Source organism: Naumovozyma dairenensis, chromosome 6, assembly GCF_000227115.2.
Source record: "Naumovozyma dairenensis CBS 421 chromosome 6, complete genome".
Classification (NCBI taxonomy): domain Eukaryota; kingdom Fungi; phylum Ascomycota; class Saccharomycetes; order Saccharomycetales; family Saccharomycetaceae; genus Naumovozyma; species Naumovozyma dairenensis.
Genome location: NC_016484.1, coordinates 308,836 through 323,811, shown reverse-complemented (window position 1 = coordinate 323,811; position 14,976 = coordinate 308,836). Strand labels below are relative to the sequence as shown.

The window sequence follows — 14,976 nt, the reverse complement described above, 5'->3', positions numbered from 1 at the left end:
CAACCATCGAAGAACAAGACAAAGCTGTTTTTTCAATTTCTGTTCATTATAAAGTTTCTCTCCCTTTCCCTTGGCAAGTGCCTTACCACACAATGATGGAGAAAAGGATGTTATTTCATTGTTATCTGTCGGTCGCTTCAATTTCTCCACTGTCACTGTCGAGAAATTCTGAGCAAGAATTGATATGTCTAATATTCAAAATACAAAGTAAAGTCATTTCATGAAAAACTGTACTCAATTAAAAATAACACCGCATCAGGTACACTCGGAGAATCTACCGCTGCTATGCAAAATAACTTTGAACGCTTGTTGGTCCTTCCATATCTAATCGAGAAGAATGAAGGTTTGATTTTCAAACGATTGAATGGGTCTAATGTACTTTTAACTAAGGATGAATTGGATAATATTACATCATGAGGAAAACAATATCGAGGTTTGATTAATAAACTTTCTTGAAGAAATAAGGCCTTTAAGAATGCCATTTTATCATATTTTCAGTTCCATGCATGGAAAATAAATATGCTAGGTAAATATGTCTTAGGTAAGGCTGTTACTAATTCATATTCTAATATAATCCTCCATGATGGTGAACCTTTATTGAAGTCTGTGAAATACTCATTGCTTGCTGCCATTGAAACAATAGAAGTTGTCTCTGGAAATTCAGTGGGTGGCTATGGTTGACATGGCGAAAAATCATTTTAGGGCATTCAACAATGAGAAAGTCTTGATAGGTGCTATTGTAGAGCATATTAACGGGGGAGTTAGCAAGGTAAGCTCTAGTGACAAGGAACGCGAAAAAGATATGTCTTTCTTATTTGAACATATCTCAGCGATTGCCAAATCTATTGCGTTTATGTTACTCTGCTTCGAGTTTGGTATTTATCCTTGTGTGGTTTCGTCATTCATCCCAATTGTCATTATCATATGGTCCCTAATTCTCTGGAGATATATAGGAGGGAGGGGACTACAGATAGAGCAGGGTGGTCGATATAAGAAAGGACGGATAGACTAGACAGACTCAATAATATGAAGAAAATAGCGACAATTCTTATATATACATATCAAATATCATTTCATTCACTCTTGCTCATTAATCATACAAAATATAAATATCCTTCCATCTGTACATACATATCCTGTTAACAAACCAACTATCATTTAATAAATGTTAAGTATAAGGTTTTGTGTTTAACGCTCAGCATAATAGCTTGCCCGAAATGGTAATACGTAAATATTGGAAAATTTGTTAAGAATAAACATGGATTTTTCAACATGGAGATAAGGACTCTTCCTCTCCTAACCTTTAAAAACTCCAGATGAGAGAGTAAACTAACGCACAATTGCTAGATTGTGATTCGTTTATCTATTTACTCGGTTGAGAAATCAGCATCTCAGATTTACAATGTCTGCGACAAGCAACTCTTTCCTGAGCAGATACGTTCAGAATCTATCATCGCACAATGAAAATGTGTCATGGAAAAATAATATCAAGAACCAATCTACACCCAACTCATATCCACTGAAGCCACTTTCTCCTTCAAGAATGAACACTGTCGAACAAGCGTCTTCTACGACATCTAGAGTTGGTAAATCTTCTTTTCGTTTAGAAAAATTAGCAAAGGATAATAATAGTGTCAATACTCCCTCAAAACCGGCACCTTTAACGACACCTACACCTTCTTCTAAAAAGAAGATAATGGACTCCACCTTTAAAATTGATCTTAGTCAATTCACCAAGGACGAATTAAGATACTACGAATTTCTATGCAGAATTGCTGAAATTAAACAGTGGATCGAACAACTAATTAACGAGGAATTGCCCCCAGAATTGGAGCTTGCCATAGGAGACTCTTTAAGAAATGGTGTCTATTTAGCTCAAGTCGTACAGAGAATAAATCCAGAGTTGATTCATCATGTTTTCCCCGCTGGGGACAAATTACAATTCAGGCATACTCAGAATATCAACGCCTTTTTCTCATTGGTTGAACATGTCGGTGTACCTAATTCTTTCAAGTTTGAATTACAAGATTTATACAATAAGAAAGATCTACCACAGGTATTTGAAACATTGTATATCTTAATATCCATAATTAATAAGAAATGGCCCGGAAAGACACCCGATTTGATTAATCTATCATCCAAAATAAGCTTTAGTAAAGAGGAAGTCAAAAAATGTAGGAAAACTTGGCCAAGAATTAGAGATTTTAAATCATTAGGATTAAGGCACATCTCATTGACTGAGAAAGATAATGATACCATTCCAAGCGGCCTCATTCAAGATTTTAACGATTATGAACATTCCCAAAACATACCAAAAAATGTTCCGATACCTGAGAAGTTAACCACCACCGTTAAAAAAGATTTACCAAACAATAAGGTAGAAAGAGTTTCATCTGTATCTAAATCAACAGAGTTTTATCAAGAACCCAGAACACCAACAAAGACTCCAAGACCATATTATTCTGCTGAAACGCCACCTAGTCCTGATCCATCCACTTTGGTAACAGATATTGAAACCAAGTCAGCCCACCGTCTAAATGACTACTCATCGCCCTATAGTTACCATTCAACAGCTCTCCCCACTTTCCCATCTATAGACCCGGAGTTATTCACTAGAGTCCCACATCTTGAATATAGTCCACTAAAAACTTCTAGTTTGTCATATTATTCATCCTCAATTTCGAATAACTTATCATATGACACTGATTTTTATAGGCAAAGAAGCGTAGACCGCAATAATGATTTGAAGTTTTATGAAACTTTCCAATATTCTCCATCACAAAGATATTCGCCAACAAGAAGGCAACGGATGAATGAGGATGAATTTCTCGATAACGTCACACAATTGCAAAGTAAATGCAGAGGTATAAATATTAGATTTACTCTTCATATCCAAAATCATTTATTAAGATTATTTGTCAAGGAAACAATCAACCTACAAGGGAATATAAGAGGTTCCAATTTAAGAAGAAGATATCGTAGAGATCTCAATTCATGTAAATCCGAGAGCAAGAAAAATATTGTATTACCCCTTTCATTCAACGTGTTGCAATCAAGGATAAAAGGTGATACACTAAGGTATCATTTGGATTCTCTGAGGATAAAGTTAGTAAGACAAGAACATGTAATTGAAATGTTACAAAGACGTTCGAGAGGTGCATTACTTAGAAAACGAACACAAAGACAATTATCAAATATTCAACTTATAACTGAACCTCTGATAAAATTTCAAAATAGAATACGAGGGTTACAATTGAGGATACAGCTTTCTTCCCCCTCAAGATTACTCACGGCATCTAACTTATCATCCGCGGTTCTTGAATTCCAATGCTTAGTAAGGGCCAATAAAGTCAGAGAGGGCTTTAGAGAAGTTATACAAGAGTCCAAAAAAGATGAACTTATGATAGAAGATTTCCAATCAATATGTAGAGGTAATTTTCGAAGAAACAAACAAGCCAAAATTATAGAGCCATTAAGAAAAATTCATCAAGGTACGATTTTGAAGTTATCTTCTCACATAAAGGGATATCAGAAAAGGAAACTATTAAATTTGGTATCCTTCTCAGATGATAGAGAAATCAAAGCTGTTACATTAGTACAGTCACAAGTTAGGGGGATCTTAGTGAGATACACATTGGATCTGGTAGATGACATTATTGAATATAATTTTCTTAATCAAATCCAGGCTCATATAAGAGGATTCCAACTTCGCTCAAAATTAAACCGTAGAGCCCAATATTATCAAAGTAATGCAAATTCGATAATCATGATTCAAAGCCATATAAGGATGCAATTACAGCGTTCAGCTTACTTGGAATTTATGGAATATGCCAACCCATGTTTAAAATCTGTCAGGAAATTTACTTATCTTTTGAACAACAGGGAAAATATTGAAGATACTCAAAATAAACTGGAGAGTTTACAAGCTTCATTCGACGCTGAGAATATTAAAAGGGAAAATTTGCAAAAGTCCATCAGAAATGATCTTGATATCCTCTCAGTCTTAGATAGTTACAACTTACTGAAAGAAAGCCAAATGAAAGGACAATTTGATTATGAAAGTTTGAACATTCCGCAATCTAAATATCCATCCATTGAAAAATTGTTCTACTTATTACAAGTAGATCCTGCCTATTGGAAAACATTATATACTCTTGAACCAGAATTTGTTGAAAAAAATATCTATATGTCATTTAACACTCCAAACAAAAAGATGACGTCAACGGAAAGAGTATATTTCACTAGATTTCTTAAAGAGATACTACTAGATTCCATTGCTCAGACACCATCCTTTTCCCAATCCTTGGAAGATAAAACCCAATTATGGCAGAAAGCATTGGTTCATTTTGTACAACGTGAAAATACCGAGAAGTTTTCGTTATTCATCCCGTTACTGCAATATTTAAATAATCCAAAAATTGATTTCGAAGCAGATCCATCGTTAATTTATAAGCAGGTATATGGCAGCTTGCCCCCTAATAGTTCAACACCACCGATCGATGATCCTAAAGTTGCAGAGAAATTCATAGAGAATTTAAGAAACTTATGGCATGCAGTGGAAATGATAGCTGAAATTTTCACTAGAAGAACCAATGATATACCTATTGAAGTCAGATACCTATGTACAAAAGCCTTTTGTGCATTTGCTGATCAAAATATGAATGAAATGGATTCATTACGTGCAATTTCTAATATCATAATTAAGTTTTTTGTCGCGGAGTTTTTAGTTCATAGAGAAGAATATGGATTTGAATGTTATTCTAATCGTGAAATGAATGCTAAACTGGACATCTTATTGCATTCATTGATTAAAGTTTTTGAAATGGATGTGTTTGATGGTTTTTATGATCCTTTAAATCAATATGTTCAAGACATTAAACCACATATAAGGGATATTTTGTATAATATTCTTATTGAACCAGACTATGAACAAGAGTGCGATAAGTTAATATACAGTAATATGACTAAACCAAGGCCGCATTTGGAATTACTATCAACTAAAATTATTGAAATCACTCAAATGTTTAAGAGTTATGCAAATAAATTTTCAGACGGAGGTTTATTAATGGAGATCTTGAGCCAAAATGATGAGAAATTACTTCCAAGATCAGGAAGAGTTAATTTGGAATTAAATCCATCTGCATATAAGTTCTTAGCTGTTGATGATAAAATGAGAAGATGGTATGATCGAGTGAAGAGAGCATTTATTTATATGACGCAAGTTGAAGGTATCGACTCCAATCTATTCGACTTACTAAATCACGAATCTAATATTCAAACAGAGTTTAATTTCCAACACTTTTTAAGAACAAATCCTAAGATATGTACAGATCCAATAATTGTGGAATTGACCCCCAAGACCTATAGTATTTTGAAAGAAAATGTTATGCAAAAAGTTCAAGAATTATTTACGTCGGGAATAATTAATCCCTCAGATAACAATCTTCAGAATATATTGAACGATATTGCAAATACTATCAAGAACCCTGATTATGCGATGAATTATGTCAAAGAAGAGTTAAAGGTTACAGAAGAAACATACCAAGAAATATTTAATGTGAATCAAAAATATGAAATCGATTCCCTTCAATTAAAGCAAAAAATCGATAAAACTATTAAAGGTTTCAGTAAATGTAGAAAGTTTGACATAGTACCAAGTACTACATTGGAGAATTTAAAAAGTGCTTATAAGAAAATGCAGCATAAAGGAAGCGTTAATATGCAAGGATTAAAATTTAAATGGAGCACAAGACAATTATATCAGAAGGGTGTTATAAAAGAAATTGTTGGGGAAAAACTAGGTGCTTCATCCGTGAAAGTATTTGGTTCAAGTGGGCCCAAATTCCCAGATATCGTTTTCAAGATTGCCACTTCAGAAGGTTCACGTTTTGGTATCCAATTGATTGATAAGAGAAAAGGTCCTGAAAAAAGATATGTTTCTGAAATTGTTGAATCATTCTTTTTAAAGGATTTATTGGTTACACAGGTAGGAACCAAAATTGAAACATGGGAATTGTTAAATAAGAGAGTGAAATTTAGTACTACTCAATTACTACAACTAGTAGTGGATACTTTTCTAAAGGATTAGAATTAAGGACTTTTGTGCTAATTTGTAACGAATATAAAATATATACTATTTTAAAAACGAAGGACATTTTTAGAAGGAGTAAAGTATTTTAACTAGAATTTGACTAAATTGCTGGAAGTTTCAAAAGTAAAATTTCTGATGGGCCCAGTCCTGTACTATTCAGCTTGGAATTGCAAAATAATTATTGTAAATTGTCTAAAAAAGAAAAACAATGATTTATTTAAGTATTGCTTCCTAAGCTGTCCTTTCCTGAAACATTGTCCTCTTGAGTATATTTTATATTGGTTGACTTGACTAAAGCTGTCCGTGTATTGTAATAATCGTACTTGAATAGAAAGTTTATCGAAGTTATTATTAATGAGCAAAGGGTAGGTAGTCTCTGTAATATTAGACTCTCCCTCTCGCCAGCCTTCGGAACCTTCGCCGTTTATATACAGTCACCCTTAGTTAAAATACATCCATATTTATATATTTCATTCATTATTTTTATTTATAGATATTATAAGATACAAAAAGGGTTATTATATTTTATATATTCTTTAGGTGGAACAATCGGCATATTGTGAAGTTAGCCATGAAGTTTTTTTTATTTCATTTTTATTATATGCATTTATTTCTTCAACGTCCAAATAGTCCTAAAAACCCACGTTTCTTTGTTACTGGTGGTTCTGACGATGGAGTTCCTGGAGGAGATTCTGGGGTGACAGAAACAGATTTATTATTTTCATTTTCTTCCGAATAATTAACATAATTGAAAGCCAAATCGAATAAAGTTGGCTTGCTACCGATCGGTTGTAATTTTGGTTGCAATGGAAAAATATTTTTCAAATTAATATTTTTTGGATAAATTTTTTCATGTTTACTGAACTTTTCAAGTATGGATAGTTCATATTTATTATTCTTATTATTGTTTATGGTATCATTTGTTGTGGTCTTATTTATGGTCTTTTCATATTCTGCTAAGGCAATGACGTTACTGATTCCGGTTTTAATTGAATTTTGTAAAGTGATGATATTCTTTTTATTCAAAAGTTCTATTGGCAATAATAATGATTCTTCTGATTCCATATCAATTTCATATAATTTGGAATCCAATTTTTGGTAAGAGTCGACATATAGGGCCAATGATTCAACATACTTACCCTTCGATTGATATAATGACGCAAGGCAAGTAGCATTTAGATGAAGTTGGAAATATAGTTTAGTTAAAGCTAATTGGTTCATCAATTCATCATCTGAATAAACACCAGGTAATTCCATTAAATCTTGTAAATATTTCAATAAGTTTTTAACGATACGATCTATTTCTTTGAATTTAATCAATCTCGAAGATAACGCTTTGGAATTCATTGCAATCCATTGTTTACATAATTGCTTGAAAATAAAATTATCACGAAGGATAGAAGTAGAAATGGCATTATATTTGATATAGGATAATAAGATTTCATCGTTCTCTCTAGTATTAGTAATATCTTCCTCATCATCAGTGGCTATCATAGTTTGGTAACCATCTTCATCAAATTGTGCCATACGAACTTCCTGTTTATTTAATGCGTCATTCCATCTCAACAATTTAGTACTATAATCTGCAACATCTTTAATTGTAGTATTTTTAGCTTCTTCAATTGCATGAGCGACTTCAGAATCATGAACTTTTGTAGTGAAAGATCTCCATTGAATATGAGTTATAGAATCTACGTCTTCCATTGCCACATCTTGAAATTTAATTGTAAACCCGTTGTTAAATAATAATTTAGCCAATTCATCAGTTTCATGGGTATCTTGAACTTGATGAGCAATAAAATTTTGTAAATCGACTTGAGATAAAAGATTACCAGCGTGTTGTCTTAAAGTGTATTCGTATCTGGAATGAAGAGATTCCACGATGGATTCATCTAGATGTTTCAAATTATATAAATGATCTAACGATGCAAATGCTAATGCTAAATCGTAAGCGATCTTAGAGCTTTCTTTACGTTTGAATTGTTTACCATATAATAAATATTCCACTGTAGCCAATTTTGCGAAAATCAAATATTGAGAACGAGTAACCCAATTTTGTTCATTGGCAGTCAATTCCACCAAATTTTCAATCGTTTTAACAACTTTCTTCAATCTTGTAGCAATGACTTTTTTCTCACTTTTCTTTAATTTACCTCTTTCACGGCCTCTTAGTTTTAAAGTTTCGACTAATGATAAATCTCTTTCAGCGTGTAAAAGGACCAAAGCACCGAACAATTTGTTCTTATTATCGTAATCATCGGATGTAATTTTGGAATATTTCTCTTTGGTAGTGTATTTCTTAGTATCTTTAGTGACTAAACCGCAATTATGTCTTAGTTTTTGTAATTTTTTATTCAATTTGTCATGATATCTAAAAAAATCATGTTGCGATTCGAGGAATTGTTGGACACGAACACCGTAGGTAGCTGCAATTGGAGAGTAAATGGCCATAGTTTAATCTATTTCTCCTTCTCAGTTCGTTGCTTCTTTATTGGTACTGTACTTCTCCTCCTGTTGTCTATTAAAAGTGGGTAACGTTATACATGTCTTGTTTGAAGAAACTTTTCAACAACTAAATTCGGGCGTCTCTATACAGTGAAAGATGGTTTATACAGGAAGAGAAAGAAAGAAACAGTGTCAAGAACATATACAAAGCAAGTCGAAGGAAGGTCGTCTATGGGATATGATAAAAGGGACGAATGTGTGTTCGATCATGTACCATAGATTCATCCTGAATGAGTCAGAACGGTGCTTCCATGGAATAAACTTCAATCCTCGAATTGTAAAGCCCATAATCCAAACGCCCTGCACCACTGAATTGATTCAGTCGAGAGGACAATCTTGAATGCAGGCGTTATCATCTAGACTCTATGTAATTTGTCGCTTTTAGTTAAACGAATCTATAGTAAATATTGCAAGAGGTACTCCTCTTTAGAAGCTCCTAATAAAAAAAAAAAAGGAACAATCAGATAATCTCGTGTCTGTGGAATTGATTGTTCAACACGAAGAAATTGCCACCTCCATATTCCTTTTGTTCTGTTTAAAATATAATATTTGTGGCTACGTACACGTTTCAAAGAAAACTAATATACCATTGTATTCTAAAAGATTATATTGAAAATTGGATAGATGAATTAATGCACATTCGGGCATTTCCAATTAGAAAATCGGATGGTGAAGCATTGAGACATCTACATTTGAAAAACTGTATCCTATGCCGGTACTCAGTGGGAAAAAGTCATATATAACCTTTGAAGAAATGAATATTTCATCGAATTGTTCAAACTTGTAGTTTTTAGTGCATAGGTAGATGCAGTATCCCGCTATTAAGGATCTATTCGCAGATGAGTAATCCATCCTGTGAACCGGATCATTTATTTTCCTAGACATCTTCCCTACTGGATATTATGTGATGAATCTTTGCAAGGATCGCTTTGGAGAGTTATATATAGGCTATTAACAAAAATTATTTAGAAATCAATAATCTTAGCGGATTGCTTGGTAATTGCAGAGCCAGCTTCTTAAATTTTTTTCCTTCTGAAATAGATGATAATATTTTGACACATTATTGTAACCAAAAATAAACATTATTTTGAAAATTCATAAACTACACCGTTGATGATCATAATAACTGTGCTGATCTAGCACTAGAGCGAAGGGGGTCTACTTGTTCACTTACCTGAGAGTTATAAGAGCGGTCTTGAAAATTGTTGCTGTTGTTCGTAACTTAGTTGTTGATGTTGTGTATTAATTACGTAATAGTTATTTAATAGTGTATAAGGTTGATTCGTTATATCTATTTGGTGTTTGTTATTTTATCGTTCGTTTATTTACGTATTCAAGGAGAGCTCTCCTATCATCTACTACATAAGTGCTCACCATTTTCCTTTTTATTCAAATGTATTATAAATAGACCAAGATATAAACACTCTTTATATCTAAATTGATTGCCATTCCAAAACGTCTAGTATACATAAATACCTACATAAAACTAGAATAAAACTTCACAAACTCCCTCAAAGTGTATTATATATTTATATATTTATATATACTACTTTATTATATTTTGTGTCGCCCCAACTTTCCTGTCCAAAAAAAAACGACGCAGTTACAATTGAAAAATGTAATAAATAACACGGTAATGATGAAGTTGAAGTGAAAAATTCTCTGCACTTACACAAAATATAGAAGGTAATAGTATCACAAAGGACACCGACTAACCATTTCTTTATAGCTGAATGAGCCATATTACGTCTTCCCAAAAGGAGAAGCCTCAAACGAATAAGAGTATATACACTCTACTGATATGTGCAACAGGTATTTATACAAGTTTCCTAACATGGGCATTAGTACAAGAACCATTAACAACAAAAATATGGCCTCAAAGTAATGCGCAATTTAGATATCCAAATTTTATTGCCGTTTCACAAGCTATAGTGGCCATGCTCCTAGGGTATATGTATCTAGCTGTGAAGTCCAAAGGTAAAAAAAATTAATCATACAGCCCATTCCAGTTAATTTCTGATTATCCAAAGGAATTGGCAATAATTTCATTGACACAAAGTACTTCAAATCCATTAGCTACATATTCATTACATTATGTGGATTATTTAACTTATATATTAGCCAAATCTTCCAAAATGATACCGGTTCTTTTGATCCATTTGTTGTTTTATAAAACTTCCATTCCAAATGAGAAAAAATTAGTAGCCGTTTTGGTAAGTATTGGTGTAGGTGTCTTCACTTATGGTGGTTCCTCCTCAAGAAAAACGAATAACATTGATAATACTAATGGAAAAATGTTTTTAAGTGACTCATTGTATGGATTTGCCCTATTAGCGGCAAGTTTATTTCTAGACGGTATGACAAACGCTACTCAAGATACTATGTTAAAGATAAGTAGAAATAGGAAACATGAGAATGATAAGAAGAACAAAGTAATCACAGGTTCACATTTGATGTTTGTGCTGAATATGTTCATCATTTTATGGAATATTATCTATTTCATTTTATTTGATAAAACTCAAATAGTATCTGCTTTGAAAATGCTATATTCAGACCCGGAAATCGTATCTTATCTATTAACTTACTCCATATGTGGAGCTTTGGGTCAATGTTTCATCTTTTACACTTTAGAACAATATGGATCATTGGTCCTGGTTATGATTACTGTCACAAGGAAGATGATCTCTATGATCTTAAGTATAATTGTGTACGGCAAGACTCTAAATGCTTTACAATGGACTGGTATCGTCATCGTCTTCAGTGGGATAACTTGGGAAGCTGCTAATAAAAGAGAACAGCCAGTGGTGACAACGACAGACAAGCAGGAAAAAAAATTATGGACCCAATCCAATTAATTGTCGGCACTAACATCATAAAAACTTCTTAACGTCGATTAGTGTTCTGTACCAACGTTCAGTGCACCAAATAGCGGACTACACAGACTAAACTATATAATAAACCAAGAGAAACCGTTGATAGATCTCTTTTCAGAACCTCTATGGCAAGAAAAGAATATACTCATTTTGAGAATGCATTTACTATATTAATGTCTATATCCATACCTTAACTCTATAAATTCCTTTTTTAATTAGTGGGTTGTTTATTTTAAGAGTCTAGATGGTTATGGGCCTTCGATTCCAGTAAAATTCTTCTTAATTCTGGATCATATGCATAAACATATAATCCTTTAACACCTCTCGTCAGTAAAACGTTGATACTATTCATTATAATCTTTTGTTTAACAGAATCTGCATTTTTAATATTTTTCTTCTTAGTAAATCCGGCATGATCATCATAAAATTCTGGTAATAATTTAATACAGTTGTTTGCCTTATCATAGCTCACAGATTTTCCCAAGATGACACCTGCATAATTCAAATCAAACCCTTGGATGGTATACACACTACCCACTTCATCGAAAGTTTCTCTTTCGCTCCATGGTAATTGTTCTCTTGGAGCATACCTATCCCATCTAACTTTAAAATTATCACCGCATGTAACAAAATAATCTTTCCCATCCAACCTGTAGGGGAAATCATAAGTAGATAACATTCTACACTGACCCATTTCTTCATTTTTCACACGTAATGCTTCATACATCTCTCCACAATCTTCCCATATTTTAAAATCGAAATTCAAACTATCGTATTGTCTCTTTCCTTCTTCTTCTTTTAATAGGCAAGATTTAGGGTACTCCGGAATAATACCTTGGATACTAATCTTATCAATCCAATCCAAAACATCTTCGGGAGCAGCAACCCTGAATTGTTGCTTCAAGTTATACCATTCTTTCTTATCACTTAAAAATTGATCATAAAACCATTTCAAACTAGCACCATCATCTTTGGCGTTTTCATCCCAATATGATCCCATCCTTAAAGCTTGTTTATCATCATACACCACTACCAAGACCTTACCCAATTTAATCAGATCAGATAAATGGTTTTCACCATAAAATCTTTTCCAAGCATCCTTTGCGGTGCTTAATAAATGAGCTTCATCTATAATAATAATATCAGCCATAGAATTAGTCTTTTGTAATGTATTAACCAATGTGGTTGGTCTCTCTAGTGAGCTCTTTTTAATGTAGCTGAATTGGTGACAAATTCGATGGTATAATTTCAACATCTCTGGATGATTAACAATCAAATAATTATTAGTTCCAACCAATACATCTTCGTTGTCAAGGGATGATACTGATAACCTTTGAATCTCATTGAAAAGGGAGTTCAAAATTACGGATTTACCTGTTCCCGCATCGCCTTCAATGACAAATATAGCGGGCTTCTTGTCATCGTTAAAAGATCCTAAATTCTTCCTAGAGAATTCCAAAATTCTGTCTCTTAATCGCTGTTGTTCGTCAGATAACTTAATGCGGCCTAATTTATTCATAGCAATTGATTCTTTTGAAAGATCTTGCTGTTTACGTCTCATAGTGGTGCTTTTGTTCTTGGTCCCCGTGGCTGTCATCGGAGTTTGAGATGTGCTGCTTCTGGTTCTCTTGGCCAATATTGGAGATGAGACAGTCATTATATGAATACTTGGTTTGTAAACGATTGGATTGACGCACCTTCCTACACAGTACAGGATATAAGAACCATTATCAATTCAGGATGTCAAAAGTTACAACTTCATTAACTTATATCATCTACATACATTGTCTACTAACAGGCATTAAATGCAATAATCATCTATCGGGTTACGTAATTTTGAAAAATTTCAACTTTTCTCGAAGGAACAAACTCATTTGTCAAGTGTAGAGTAGAACTTTGTAGAACTTTACAAGCAAAACAATTAAAAGGAAAAGAAAACATGAGGAAAAGGTAAGGTTTGAGGAATAGCATTGCGAGATAACCAAGAAGTTCTGCTCATAATATTTTCCCGCTGTCCAACATGAACTTGAAGAAATTACTCACTATCAATCCGGAATATCCTCCCGCGGCATTGACTACAGGTCTCACAGTCTTCTTAGCAATAATCTACACCCTATCATGGTTCCCTCGAACAAATTTAAACGAAAGCTGGTCATTAAATACAGATTCTCTTTTCCATCTCAAAACATTCTCCAAATTATCCACATATCCATTGATTCATCTATCCTTGTTACACCTTCTTTGTAATGTTTTCGCCATCTTCGTCCCGTTGACCATTTTCGAAACGAACCATGGGACCATATACACAGGAGTTATACTAAACCTGCTTGCTATATTCACCGGTGTATTTTATTGTTTTGCTGGTACAATATTGTATCCAAACGTTAGCATTGCAGGAGCAAGTGGATGGTGTTTCACGTTCTGGGGTTATTTTGCCCTCCAAGAGAGTAGAATTAGACCACGTTATGAGAATTTCGCGCATATTAGTGGTCTTAATATTCCTACTGTTGCGGTTCCCATCGTTATGCTGTTTGTTATTGCATTCTTGGTTCCTGGATCTAGTTTTCCTGGTCATGCGCTTGGCTTAATGTTTGGTTATTTAATGGGGTGGAAAGAGAACTGGGTAGCTATGATTGTTCCACCAAGTTGGATCATCGTTAAGATTGAGAAGGTTGTTGATAAATTGATTGCCTTAATTCCATTTGGACTTACATATTATAAAGAAGAAAATATGGATAGATCTCGTGAATATAATTCTGTTTGGACTTCTGAAAATTCGTTATTACCGTTGACAAATGAAGTAAGAGTTGTTAACACACCAGCTCAAGGTGGAAGAGTACTAGGCACTTTATAGGTGAAAGCTTTCCCCCGCTTATTGAACATATATTCGATCCAAAAAAAAAAAAATCTGTATCTTTATATATTCCCATTATATACGTATACTGTACACTTATAATATCATTATCGATTAACGTATTAGCTGCATATGTGACACGCCGAGTTTGACGACACTACTAGGAACCACTACCGATAACTAACTTTGCAACCGTACCGTTACTTCAGTGAACGGTTACCAATCGAAGACCCCTTTAGGTATTCACATCATTATACTCTCTGTTTATTATAAAAATAACTCCATTGGAACTAGAGCTCTACGTTTATTAAACCTGATCTATCAATAAGAAGTAAAATATATCTAATATTTTGTTTCTGTTATTTATTACTAGACTTTCGATCCTCCCCTCCTCCCCGACATTTGCTTCCACAGACAGAAAGAGTGGCTAATTTATTTCCTATTGAATATTATACATAATAAATGAATTAATAAATAAAAAAGAACACATATTATTTTATAACTATATAAATAAAATAAGTAATAAAAAAAAAGTTATTTAGAAAGAAAAGAAACAATTCAAAAAAACCTAGGAACGCGGAAAGATGAAACTTGTTAACGAATGAAAACATAAAAGAGAAAAAATTTTTCGTTGAATAATGAAAAAGAAAAAA

At 33.3% G+C, this 14,976-nt stretch overlaps 5 protein-coding genes across 5 annotated transcripts; 3 read left to right on the top strand and 2 right to left on the bottom strand.

Annotated features, from left to right (window-relative positions):
* Positions 1-1,402: 1,402 nt before the first annotated feature.
* IQG1 (Iqg1p) lies at positions 1,403-6,088 on the top strand (the record flags this gene model as incomplete). The annotated part of the gene is made up of 1 exon (XM_003670644.1): positions 1,403-6,088. One exon carries the CDS (start codon positions 1,403-1,405, stop codon positions 6,086-6,088), a length of 4,686 nt encoding a protein of 1,561 aa, XP_003670692.1.
* Positions 6,089-6,706: 618 nt separating this feature from the next.
* SRP68 (signal recognition particle subunit SRP68) lies at positions 6,707-8,542 on the bottom strand (the record flags this gene model as incomplete). Its single annotated transcript, XM_003670643.1, has 1 exon — positions 6,707-8,542. One exon carries the CDS (start codon positions 8,540-8,542, stop codon positions 6,707-6,709), a length of 1,836 nt encoding a protein of 611 aa, XP_003670691.1.
* A 2,189-nt stretch (positions 8,543-10,731) lies between these two features.
* On the top strand, positions 10,732-11,451 carry HUT1 (UDP-galactose transporter HUT1; the record flags this gene model as incomplete). Its single annotated transcript, XM_003670642.1, has 1 exon — positions 10,732-11,451. The coding sequence occupies one exon, from the start codon at positions 10,732-10,734 to the stop codon at positions 11,449-11,451; it is 720 nt and encodes a 239-aa protein (XP_003670690.1).
* A 250-nt stretch (positions 11,452-11,701) lies between these two features.
* NDAI0F01270 (uncharacterized protein) lies at positions 11,702-13,126 on the bottom strand (the record flags this gene model as incomplete). Its single annotated transcript, XM_003670641.1, has 1 exon — positions 11,702-13,126. The coding sequence occupies one exon, from the start codon at positions 13,124-13,126 to the stop codon at positions 11,702-11,704; it is 1,425 nt and encodes a 474-aa protein (XP_003670689.1).
* Positions 13,127-13,489: 363 nt separating this feature from the next.
* Positions 13,490-14,323, top strand: RBD2 (putative rhomboid protease RBD2; the record flags this gene model as incomplete). The annotated part of the gene is made up of 1 exon (XM_003670640.1): positions 13,490-14,323. The coding sequence occupies one exon, from the start codon at positions 13,490-13,492 to the stop codon at positions 14,321-14,323; it is 834 nt and encodes a 277-aa protein (XP_003670688.1).
* Between the last annotated feature and the right edge of the window lie 653 nt (positions 14,324-14,976).